At 44.1% G+C, this 12,017-nt stretch overlaps 1 protein-coding gene and 1 long non-coding RNA gene across 7 annotated transcripts in view; one reads left to right on the forward strand and one right to left on the reverse strand.

The window, feature by feature from the left end:
* The window catches only part of LOC118637121, a 73,808-nt gene that overhangs the window by 46,489 nt on the left and 15,302 nt on the right, over positions 1–12,017 (reverse strand). For 3 of the 5 annotated variants that reach the window (XR_004960888.1, XR_004960885.1, XR_004960887.1), the window contains exon 3: positions 7,541–7,597. The exons of 1 other annotated variant lie outside the window; for it this stretch is intronic. This is a non-coding gene — a long non-coding RNA (uncharacterized LOC118637121). Of the gene's footprint in view, positions 1–4,912; positions 4,952–7,540; positions 7,598–12,017 lie in introns of all 5 variants that reach the window. One more of the 5 variants, XR_004960886.1, reaches the window with a different exon arrangement.
* Positions 10,642–12,017, forward strand: part of CADM3 (cell adhesion molecule 3) — a 28,912-nt gene continuing 27,536 nt past the window's right edge. The window contains exon 1 of one of the 2 annotated variants that reach the window (XM_036272275.1): positions 10,642–10,900. In XM_036272275.1, the coding sequence (XP_036128168.1) occupies positions 10,819–10,900 (82 nt within the window). In that variant the 5' untranslated portion in view covers positions 10,642–10,818. The remainder of the gene's footprint in view (positions 10,901–12,017) is intronic. The other variant, XM_036272276.1, reaches the window with a different exon arrangement.

Consider the following 12,017-nt stretch of genomic DNA (forward strand, 5'->3'; position numbering starts at 1 on the left):
CTATCAATAAGATAAGTAATAACAAGTGTTGGAGAGGGTGTGGAGAAAAGGGAGCCCTCATACACCATTGGCGGAAATGTACATTAGTGCAGCCACTACGGAAAACAGAATGGAGGTCCCTCAAAAAGTTAAGATTAGAGATATCCTATGACTCAGCAATCCCTCTTCTGGGCATCCACTGGAAAAAAATTTAAAACACTGATCCGTACAGTTACATGTACTCCTGTATTCATAATGCAGCTTTAGTCATGATGGTCAAGACATGGAAGCAAGCTAGGTGTCCTTTGCTGGATGATCAGGTAAAGAAGATGTGGTTCATACGTACAATGGAATACTGTACTCAGCCATAAGAAAAGACAAAAGACTGTCATTTGCAACAACATAGGTGAATCTTGAGAATATCATGCTAAGTGAAATAAATCAGATGAAAAAGAGCAAGAACTATATGATTTCACCCACTTGTGGAATATAAAACAAAAAGCAGCAAATGAGCAAACTCATAGATAACAGAAAGGTAGTTACCAGAGGGAATGGGGATGGAGGGAGGGTGAAGTGGATAAGGGGCATCAATATATGGTGTCTGAAGGAAATTAAACTTTGGGTGGTGGGTACACAATGGAATATACAGGTTATAATAAAGTTGTATGCCTGAAATTTACATAATGCTATTAACCAATGTTACCCCAATAAATTTAATTAAAAATAAAAAACAGAGCCATATATTAAAAATTAATTAAATATATAAATAAACTGAAGAAAATGTTTTACATGTTCTTAACTCAAAGGAGTTGGGAGCTAGTTTGGCCAACAAGCTGGGAAGAGGCTGCATTACAGCAAAGTGACCACAATGAGGGAGCATAGGATCAGAAATGGTGAGTAATCCGAGTGGCCACACGAGGGTAGCAGAGAGCCAGCTAATCCGAGGAGCCGTGGGTAAGAATGAACAATTTATTGGAACTTAAAATCTAGATGCAAGCAGTACTTTATATTCAGACAATGAACCCAGAGCAAGAGTCTATAGTACATCCAAGTAGAGCAGAGAAACATTTCTCACACATGTGCTCCAAAGTGAAGGGGGCACTAACGTGCATTGAGTCCTTAACTAGGAGTTTTGCATAAATATCCTCATCTTCACAGGGCGCCTACAAAGTAGACAATAATAATGTCTAATTTTTAGCAAATGAAAAAACTGACCTCCAGGAAAGAGAGTGGCAGAGTTGGCATTCAAGCCCGGGGGGTCAAACTTCAAAATCCATGCTGTCTCACACTCCTGCGCTCTTGTCCATGAGTCAAGTCAGGAATGGCTCCTTGCAGCTGCACCCAGAGCCTGTTGGTGTTTCTTCCAGCAGGACACGAAGTCATCTCTGGAGCTTCACAGTCCGCACCAACAGGAACTTCACATGAATGTAGCAAGAATACCTAAATGCATCTGCCTCCGTTTCTGGCTACCCCACAGGAATAGCAGCCGCAGTGGTCAGCCTGACAGATGTGCATGTGGGGACACTATTCCACACACAAACCATGGGACTGGACGCTCTGGTGGCAAATCTTGTCAGGTCGCACCTGGCTAAGGACTACTACTCTCGTGGTAACAAGCTCTGGGCTGAAAAACATCTTAGGACCAAAATGGACCACAGGTGACCAAGAGTTAGCCAAAGAAAACAGATTTAAAAATCAAGAATAACAGAAACATACAAGAGGACCTGAAATAGCATCTCGTGTTTAACTCATAACCGTCAACCTTATCTACCAAGACCAGTTTTGAACCCAATTATCTAAGAAAAAAAGATGAGAGAAGAAGTTCTGAAATGATGGAAGAACTGGCAGAAGGTTAAGAATTAGGACACTTCATCTCTTACATGGGAGGTTGAGGAGCACTTTAATAACAGTCTTAAAGCCTCTGGAGGGACATTATTTACAAGCGAGTAAAGATAAAAAGATATCTTCTTTTATGAACCAGAGAGGAAAGCCTTAAACGGCAGTGGGAAGTTTATTTGAGGCCTAAGAAAAAAGTTCTTGATTGTAAAATCAAAGAATGTGGACATTCTTCTCCAAATGTGGTAAGTGAGAGTGCACTCTTTCCTGTATTCGTTCAAACGTTTAATGAGCAGCTATTATGTGCCAGGCCTTATGTGAAATATCTTTGAGGTTTCTGGAGATACAACTTGGAAAAAAATTGAGGTTACTTTTCTCTTTGAGCCTGTGTTTACTAGAAAAGGGGTACAGACAACAAATAAACACACAAGAGATAAATTATAAAGAAAATAATTTTAAAAATAGTAAGGGACTGCAAGGGAGAGAGAGGCGTTTCTGAGGAGGTGACATTTAAATTGGGCATGCAAGCCAAAGCAGCTCTGCACAGAGCACAGAGGAGGTTCCAGTTCAGGATGACCAGGCTGTGTGGTGGTTTACAGTGGCCAGAGCTTGTGTGTTAGAGAAACAAAAGGAGGCAGAGTGTGGCCATGAGGATACACTGGTCAGAGAGATAGGCAGGGGCCAGACTGCATAGCATTTTATAAACAAGGTTAGCAGTCCCTGGATAGGAATAGTCAAGGAAATAATTTGTTGAAAGACTCAGTGACACATTTTGGTTTTCAAACTTGATACAACTGTGTTCTAATGGACGATTTACACATAGGGTTCTTTCGGGAGTCAGTGAGCTTTGTGAGGAGATACAGGCTGTGGTGTGCTGTTTTGCAGGATTGTCAGGGCCAAGGGGTCATCCGGGAGCACTTGTTAAAAGTCTGGGGATCTTTGTCATTAACCTTCAAAACCAGGATCTCCTCGGTACCTGTATTATTTTTAACAGGTGCTCCATGTAACTCTTATGTTTGGACACAGATGGATATACTGGTTTGCGGGAATGGCCAAGAACTTTGGAGACACACCTAAATTAAGATCTCGGCTCCAGCAGTTAATATATGACTCATAAGAAGTTACCACATTTCCTGAGCCTCATTTTCATCATCTGTAAAATGGGAATTATCTTATCTACAAATCATAGTGCTCTGCTTGAAAACTAAGTGATAGAGCATGTGTGAAGTGCCAGACACACAGGAGGCCCTCCATTAATGGTAAATGAATATATGAAACCTATGCATGAATAAAAATCTAAACATGTATAATCACTCTTTGAAATGCTTGCTGTTCTGAGTCTGTACTGTCCCTTAACATCAGCAGAGAGCCCAGGATCCTGGACTAGACACCAACCTCCACCCCCTCGCTCCTACTTCGCCTTTCTTCTCTTACCTCCCTCTCAACTGGCCTAGCTTTTCTGACTCATCACCAGCCCCTACCCCTTCCCACTTCTACCTTCCTCTGAAACATTAAGTAACTCACTCAGTTTTCCTCCCCCTTCAGTCTTCCCTGGAGATGATCCCCTGCTGGTTGCCAGGGAGAAGGTCTGAGTAACAATTGCCACTGAGTGCAGGCTGTTCCTGCCAGACACTGCCGACGGTGGCCATCCATCCAGCTTTTCAGGGACTTTCCCAATGTGAGCACTGACAGTCCTGGAAAGTGCCTCAGTCTCTGGCAAGCCAGGGAAGCCGGTCATTGACCCCAACACCTAACCCCATGCAACTTTATGTTGCTTTGCACTACTGTCTGCATCTGTGTGCTCCACCCCATTGGTCACACTTGGTATTGATGTCTGAGTTCTACAATAGTGTTTTAGGTGTTATATCCCCCTTACCCATCGGTTCAGACAAGACCACACTCCGTGGGTCCTATGCAATGTTATGTTAGTAGATTTGTGGTCTCCAGAAGGGTCAGGCTTCTTAATCAAATGATATGTATCCTCCAGTCTATCCATCCACCACTGCCAGAGTTATCGCTCTGAAATGCAAATCTGGCACTGACATTTCCCTGCTTAAGACCCTTCAGTGACTCCTTATCTGCAGAATAAAGAGAAATCTCTTGCATAAATTCCCTTCACAGTCTAGCCACACTAACTATATTGTTTTCTGCTTTTGCGTATGTTGTTCCCTCTTTTGTAACGCCTTTCATCCTTTTACACCTGGTCAACTTTTAGTCACTCCTTAAAGTCTTCTACAAATTTAATCTCTGCCTATTCTTTAATTCTGCAGTAACTTATTAACAGTGTTCTGCAGCATTTATCACATGGTGTGATAATTATGCGTTTGCTTATTGTCCCTGCTGAACTAGGGGTTCCTTAAAGGTACGTTTCATGACTTATTGACTCACCTTTGTATTCTCAAGAGCCTACCATCTTTTAAAAAAATATCTGCTTCTATTTTATGATTCTAAAAAGCAAACCATTACTATTCGATTGGTTTTAATCATCAAGTATTTTGCACCCCTAAATATTAACCTATCCTTGATCCTTGCATTATTTCTCACAGATAAAATGAGGCTCAAAAATGGGTGGGAATTGGGAATGAATAAGAGCATCCACTAATCATTTTATTTTGTAATAAAAAAAATTAAACCTGAAAATTTGTCATTTTTTTTATACACTGCAACAAAACACATGACTTTTTGTGTTCTTATATGTTTACCAGTTGAGACTATACAATAATAAAACTCCTGTTTGATTTTGTTTGTATTAACAAATAGACCAGAATGACATTGTTCAGAAATTTCTAGAACTACTTTTTGAGAACTGCCTTAAGAACCAACATATTAGTCAACTTATAAGCCATTTCTTACTACTTTACAACCAAATCTTGTTTTTGTTCAAAAGACATTTGGCTATTTTGAAAATTGAAAGCCAATCTCAAAAGATGAGAATTTTCCACACCTGATGACATGCAAGAGGATGTAGCAGGCTCTAAAGGAAATCCCAAGCATTACAAAATGTTCCTTGAATAAGTAGATGAAAATATGTATACATGTATATTAGAATAATTCACATTATTTTGTATACATTATATCTATAAGAACATATACATACCTATAGGGGTATACCAATGAAATGTAGTCATATGTGCTTCTGAAAAAAAAATGGTTTTTGAAGCCTGTGTGTTTATAAATATGTTATTTCAGCTTAATTTACTAGAATTAAGCAAGAATCTATTGTTTTTCCATTTCTACACTAAGCAGGAATAACAAGAGTCACAAAGTATTGTTCCTGCCCTCAAAGAGCTCACAGTTAGAGAAGAAAAACGCATAGACTAATCATTGCAACACAGTGAAAGAAGTATAACAGTAGAAGTATATATTCAACATAAGGGTGGCACCTAGCAAGGAGTGATTACCTCTGGGTAGAAGGCTTCACAGAGGTGGTGACACTTTATCAATGTTTGGATGGATAAACACAAGCACAAGTTTTATCAGGCTTAATGAGATGGGCAGTCCAGGTATAGGAAACAGTATATGCAAAGACACTGAGGCATGAAACAACATAGTGTGTTTGGGAAATTACAAGTCATTTGATATTGCTGGAGCACAGAAATGAAAGTGCAGAAATGCAGAGGTGATTAGTTGGAGAGGCTACAGATACAGATACATATAGCTGAAAATGTGTACTTTTGTTTGAAGATGATTATGTGTGTCTACTGTCTTTTCAAAATATATCCATCAGCCTGAAATTGAAGCAAATAGTGGCATTCATATTACAACATGCTTTATTATTTTTTTTCTGAATTTATCATAAAACTATTCCTGGTCTCCACGCACACCTGTTCTTTTCCCTGATTGCTCTCTTGCCTCTTCCTCAGTTCTCTCTGCATTCTAGGTCTCTTGCTCCCTTGCCCCATGCAGTGTTTCCGCCCACATTGACCCGAGTCCAGTCTCACAGGTAATTCTTCTTCCTCTCTCTCCTTCAGAAGCAAAATCAAATAACCTGTCCTCTCACAAGCCTTTTTAGCTAAGTCTACTGGTTAAAAATTTAGGCTTTGGAGTAAGGCAAATCTGTATTTGAAACCTGGGTCTCCCATTCACCATCTTTGTGCCCTTGTGCCAGTAACTTGGCTTCTCCAGGCCCTGCTGTCCTCATGTATAAAATAAGAGTAAACTGCACAAAGAGCTTGTGAATATTAAAAAGTATAATACATGTAAAGAGCTTAGTATAGAGAACCTTGGCCTCTAATACTTATTGTGGGTCATAAATTCAAATTGTCCAGTGGTCTTCATGTCTGAGTCATATACATACATAGGTGATTCCACTGGTGTTTAACTTGACTTTATCTGCCTTCTGATACTGTGGGAGACAGGGCTACTGCACTGCACAACTCCAACTGGAGTGATGCCCCGGGGGTATGCAGAATGGCAGTCTGGGAAGGAGAAGGAAGCTTTTACTTTCAGTTTGTTCCTTTCCAGTTTGATTGTTTTAACTTTATAAAAACATTACTTTAATGTTTTAAAGTGTCCATGGGGTTTCTGGACAAGAAAATTTGGGCTTTTGTGTTTATTTGTTTGTTTGCTTGTTTAGTTGGTTGGTTTCTATTTTGTATTACTACTTATTTTTAAAAAATCTAATAATATCCTTTTGCGAAACTCGGTATGTTAGAAATCATTCCAGTTAGAATTAGTTAGGATTTTAGAAAGAGGTTGATCAACAAGTATTTGTTGGAAGAAAAAGGAATGAGCACAGGCTTTCTGGTCAAGTAGAAATAAAATAGTGGATTTGGATCTAGTACTTACAAATTACATAATCTAGTTAAACCTTTGTATTTGTAAGGCAGCTAATAATGCAAACCACAGTATGGTACTGTCGGGGTCCTAAATGAGATAGAGCTTATGTAAAGTACCCAGTGCAAAGTTGGCACACAACGGGTTCTCAATAAATGCTACCTGTAATCATATTTATTATGTGCAAGTTGCTGTCCTAGTTGCTGGTTTATAACAGGTTAGAAGTAAGACACTGGTAAAAATTGACAATTAAATTGGGTTTGGTATTAGGATTAGTAGTTAGAGTCTGTGATAGATTAAGGTTTGGACTGAAATTAGAATTCAATTAAGGTTAGAATTAAAACACATACAGAGCTTATTATTAAGGATGGGGTTAATTAAAACTGGATAGCTGAAGTAAGAAGCAGAATAAGACTGGTTTAGTTGAGTGGAAAATTAAAGAGGAAAACAATGTGAAAATCTATGTAGAAAAAGTCATACAGAGAAGGGTTAGAGTGCCAAGCAGAGCTGAGCCAAGTCTTCCGAGTTATTCTTCCTACAGGTGCTGTCATCTCCCTCCCAGATGAATATGTAGAACTCACCCCACTCAGGCTGAGTCCCCTCCCCTCCCTCCACAGAAGCAGCGTGGGGAAAGGAATGCCCAGGGCCCACACAGCTGTGGTGAGCCCAGCACTGGTGCCAGCTTCACATTCCACACCCCCAGTGACCCAGGCTGTCGCTGAGTGAACAGGGGCATTCAGGCGCCAAAACCTGCTTCCCTCCACTCCCCTTCTCTACCCACTCCCCACCCCCAATTTTCACTGTGACTACCAGTTCTTTAATCACACAGACAACCTACTCCACACTTTGCATAAATCTCTGGGAAACACACATTCTATGCCATAGCATTTTAGAGTGGTAAGTAACCATAGAGATCACAGTCCAACATGGATACTTTTATTTTACTTACTTTTGTGATGAGGATAATCTTTGTAGGTCAGTCTTCTTTTTAAAAAAAATATTTTTTCTTTATTTTTTTTAGAGAGAGAGAGAGAAAGGAAGAGGGAGAAAGAGATAGAAACATCAATGAGAGATGAGCGAGAACATCGATTGGCCACCTTTTGCATGCCCCCCCACCCCCACTGGGGATTGGGTCCACAACCTGGGCAAGTGCCCTGACTGGGAATTGAACTGGCGACCTCTTGGTGCATGTGTCGACACTCAACCACTGAGCCAAACTGGCTGGGCTATAGGTCAGCCTTCTTTATAAAACTCTATTCCTAGTGAATAGGGTGCCTGTAACATGCTGGGTGCTGAATGATTACAGATAAGGAATTGTTCCAATGTAGACATCCAAGTCTGTAGAAGAAACTATCCTTCAACTCTGAGCTATGCAGGAGTGAGGACTTCCTTAAATTGTACACTGCTGGGTGGGGAGTATTGGGATCGTTTTTATTATTCCTCCTGCCATTGGGGGTGGTATGTGTCTACCCTGTCCAACACTGGTAACCCTTTATTATACATTATGTTAACACAGAAAGTCACTTAACTTCTCAGAGTTTTATTTTCATCATCTGTTCAACAAGGGGTATTAATTAGGTAATCTTGAAGGTCCCTTACAACTCTAATACTCTTTTATTCTATGATTCTAAAAGCCAATGACTGCTTCCAATTCCCAGGACCTAAAGTACTGCCAAGCTGATGCTGATGATGCAGAAAAGGGAAAGAGAGCCAGGATGAAAAGAGCATTCCAGAGTCTCAATTGCTTGTTCTTAATACTCTCTCTCCAAAACAACTCTCCTCCTCTCCTCCCACACTGGATTCTCCTTCCAGGCAGTTCCAGTACAGGGCAGGGCTGGACCTGCAGAGTCATTAGAGAATTATGAAAGAACAGGCAGAAGAGGACCACAGCACAGCAGCAGATGCAAAAGACCATTAGTTAAAGGTACTTGGAACCTAATCCCACATCCTGCCATCCCCATCCCACTCTTACCCCCGCCACACAAACACATACACGCTAACCTGTCATCTATTATGCTCACTTACATGATCTCTAAGGTTTCTTCTACTCCAGGTATAATATTCTTTATCCATCAAGATCCTTGAACTAGGATAGCCTGATCCTTCCCTCTGAAATCTCATTCTGTTTTTGAAAACACACCTGCTGCTTGCTTCCCTCTACATGACTAAACTCATGCCCACGTGGCCCCACTTCTGTCAGACAGTCTAGTGTTCCCACTATCTCCCCCTCCTCCACCCCATAGACCATCCTCTCTTCTCTCTTACACCCAGGTCTCTACATTCCTCAACCACACTATTCCATCGATGCTTGCCTCGTAGAGTTTCCAAGATGCCAGAGAACCTAGGGAAGAGGAATGGTTTGGAGTCACTGAGAAGGATCAAGGCAGGCAAGTGAGGCCACCCAAGGTGGTCAAGCACTACCCTGCCAATAATTCTTAACAACTACTCAGACATTCAGGAAATGTTCAAATGGCAGACAGAACTCTTCTCCCAGAAACCTTAGATAAGCTCTAGAAACAGGGAGGGAAAAACAGTGGGGCAGCATCTGACCATCCTGAAGTACGTCCCTGGAGAATATTCTCTGGGCCTCTCCATTAGTGACCAGCATTTATATAGAACTTTACTGACTACAAAGTACTTCCCAAATCCTTACTCTTGATTTGTCTGAGAGGGGAAAAAGACAACCAAAACATTAAGAATCACCAGGCTGAGGCCCAGTCCTTAGCCCAGGAGACTGGTCCAGGAGTTGAAAGACATGGACCCAAATCCCTCCTCTAAAGACAAAATATGGCCTCATAGAAAGAGAAGGCACTTTGAAAATTATACTGTTCCATGTTCTAATAAATACTTGTCTTTTCTACTATTAACAGCGTAGGTCAGTTAATACCCTTTGGACCTAAGTTACACATGAATAATAAGGGGGTGGACCAAATATTTTTAAAAATACATCTAAGTGTAAAAGTATTTGATTCGGATTATAAAATTTAGAACTTGATTCCCAAAAGCTAAATTTGAGCAAATTGACTCAGAATTATCCCTTTCTGAAATGTACCAAAGCTCTTCCAGAGATACTCAAGCACAAAGAACAGCAACCCCAGGAACTAGTAACTCTTTAGCCAAGAGCAAGTATAGACACCTGCCTCTCTCACCCACACTACATCTGGCCTCAGGGACAAGAACTGCATTAGTCGCAGATGCACTGGTCCTTAAAGAGGGAGCTTCCTGAGAGCCTACATTTCAGACCATTCACTCAGGAATCTTACTAAAACTTGAGAAGAGAAAACCAGATCTTCTGAAAGATGAAGAAAAAATATTGAAGGAAAGGCCTGGGAGGAAAGGAAAAGCATGGGAAAGATTAAGGAGAGACTACCGAGTTGTTTTGTAGGCCACTTCCTTGGGCGAGAGTCTGAAGGAAAATCACTGCTTTGGGGGAGTGTGGTAATTTCTGTGACAAGGGATTGAGAAACATGTTAAATCTCGTGACCTGTGGGATTGCTGAAAGATGCCTGTCAAGGGAAATCGCCTGGGGCCACAAATTGTTGCTGCGGAGATAGCTAAGGGCCCTTTGGTTAGAGGAACTAGGGATGTTAGTATTTGGGAGAATGGTCAAAGTAACTGGTTACTCAGTGGGAAGATGCCCCTGTGCACCTTGTTGATACGGGACCCCCAGGGCTCTTGGGGATCTCAGTTGCCAAAGGGAGGAGGGCGGGGCTGGAGGACCTCGGGCTAGTGGGCACACCCTTGTCCAGGCCTGCAGTGGCCGCTCTCGCCAGCTGGCCCAGAGCCATGCCCAACTCCCTCCCTCCACCCCAAACCTAAGAGGGGTGCGCGCCTGGTCCCGCTGCTGAGCCAGCTCCCTCCCTCAGCTCCACACCCAAGCCGGGGTGGCGGAACTCCCAGGGGAGAGGGTGGAAGGCACCACGATGGCGCGGAGGGGTCGTGGGGGGGCAGTGGCAGTGAGGAATGCGGCAGACTGGCCCCCCCCGCGACCAGTCCAGCCCCCCGTCATCCCCCTCCACCTCCAACCGAATGGTTTGCTCCGAGCGTCCTATTTAATCCCCGCGACTGCAGCAGCGCCGGCTCCCTCCCGGTCCCCGCCTCGGCCCCGGGGTTCAAGCGGCTCCGGGGCGCCCTTTCAGTTAACGTCGTTGTCTCCCCGGTCCCCAGCCTCAGCCCCCGGGGACTCAGGCTCGCCCGCGCCCAGCAGGGAGCCCGCCGGGAAGCGCTATGGGGGCCCCTTCAGCCCTGCCTCTGCTCCTGCTCTTTGCCTGCTGCTGGGCGCCCTGCTGGGCCAACCTCTCCCAGGACGGTGAGTGAGGGACGAGACGGCGCCAGGGGAGGTGGGCAGCCGCCGGGCCGGGGTTTCCGAGAGGCACCGGGGGCGGAGGGAGTCTGTTGGCTTTGTTTGGAACCTGGGGTTCAAGTCGCCAGCCGAGGCTAGTACCCCTGTGTATATCTGAGCATCGGTGCCTCTGTGGGTCTTGGGTGTGCCGGGTATGCACTCTCCTTGTACACCGTCGAGCGTGTCTGTGTGTGCACCGGGGCTGTGGTCGGTCAAAGGAGCCAGGGGTTTGGATGTGTTGATGTCCAAGTGTCTGGGTGTGCGCGTCTCTGTTGGTGTCTGGTTCTGCGTTCCCGTGTCAGTATCTGTGTGTGTGTCTGTGTCAGTGTGTGTTGGGGGCGGAGTGAGACAGTCAGGGCGTGTGTTAGTTGTTTGTGTATGTATGTCTGGAGGGTTGGGTGGCCAGTGCAATCCCCCAAACTGCTATATGCAAACATTTCTGCTCCCCACCCGTGGCGGAGCTCTGCGCGGCTAGGGAAGGGGGCCCGAGTGAGGCTGTTGAGGGGGGCGTGGGCAAGGAGCAAAACAACAACACAGGGCGGATTGGGCCCTGGGATGGCAATATCACTAGCCGCGGCAGAAGCTGGGAGAAGAAACCCAGACAGGAGCGGAGGAGGTGGGGTTTGGTTAGGCAAAAGGAAGGATCAAGATATTCCGGAGGGGGGATGCATGGAAAACCCAAAGCTTTCCTGGGCTAACCATTGATTTTCCCAAATTTAAGGTGGGGTAGCATGCCTCAACCCCAAACCTTCTTTGGTTTGTAATGATAGGGAGATGAAGGAAGAGTGCCGGGAGAAAGGAGGCGGGGCCAGGGCTGAGGGGACTTGGGGAAGAGCCCCTCCCAGAGCCCTGGACCCAGCTATGTAGGTCAGCGTTGTGTGGGCACCTCAGCTTTCTTAAAGGCTGTTGATGGCAAATGGGGTAGTCAGGGGCCGTTTATAAGGGGACCAGGAAAGCAGCCAGAGCTCAGAGCCTAGGGTTACAGAGGAGGGAAGGCAGGCTGTGAAGGGACTAAAGGAATGCATCTTCCAGTCACCAGCCCAGTCAGAGCTGGGCAAAGAGTGGGGGAGGGGGGAGAGGGACT

The sequence above is a fragment of the Molossus molossus genome, unplaced genomic scaffold, assembly GCF_014108415.1.
Source record: "Molossus molossus isolate mMolMol1 unplaced genomic scaffold, mMolMol1.p scaffold_m16_p_20, whole genome shotgun sequence".
Lineage (NCBI taxonomy): Eukaryota > Metazoa > Chordata > Mammalia > Chiroptera > Molossidae > Molossus > Molossus molossus.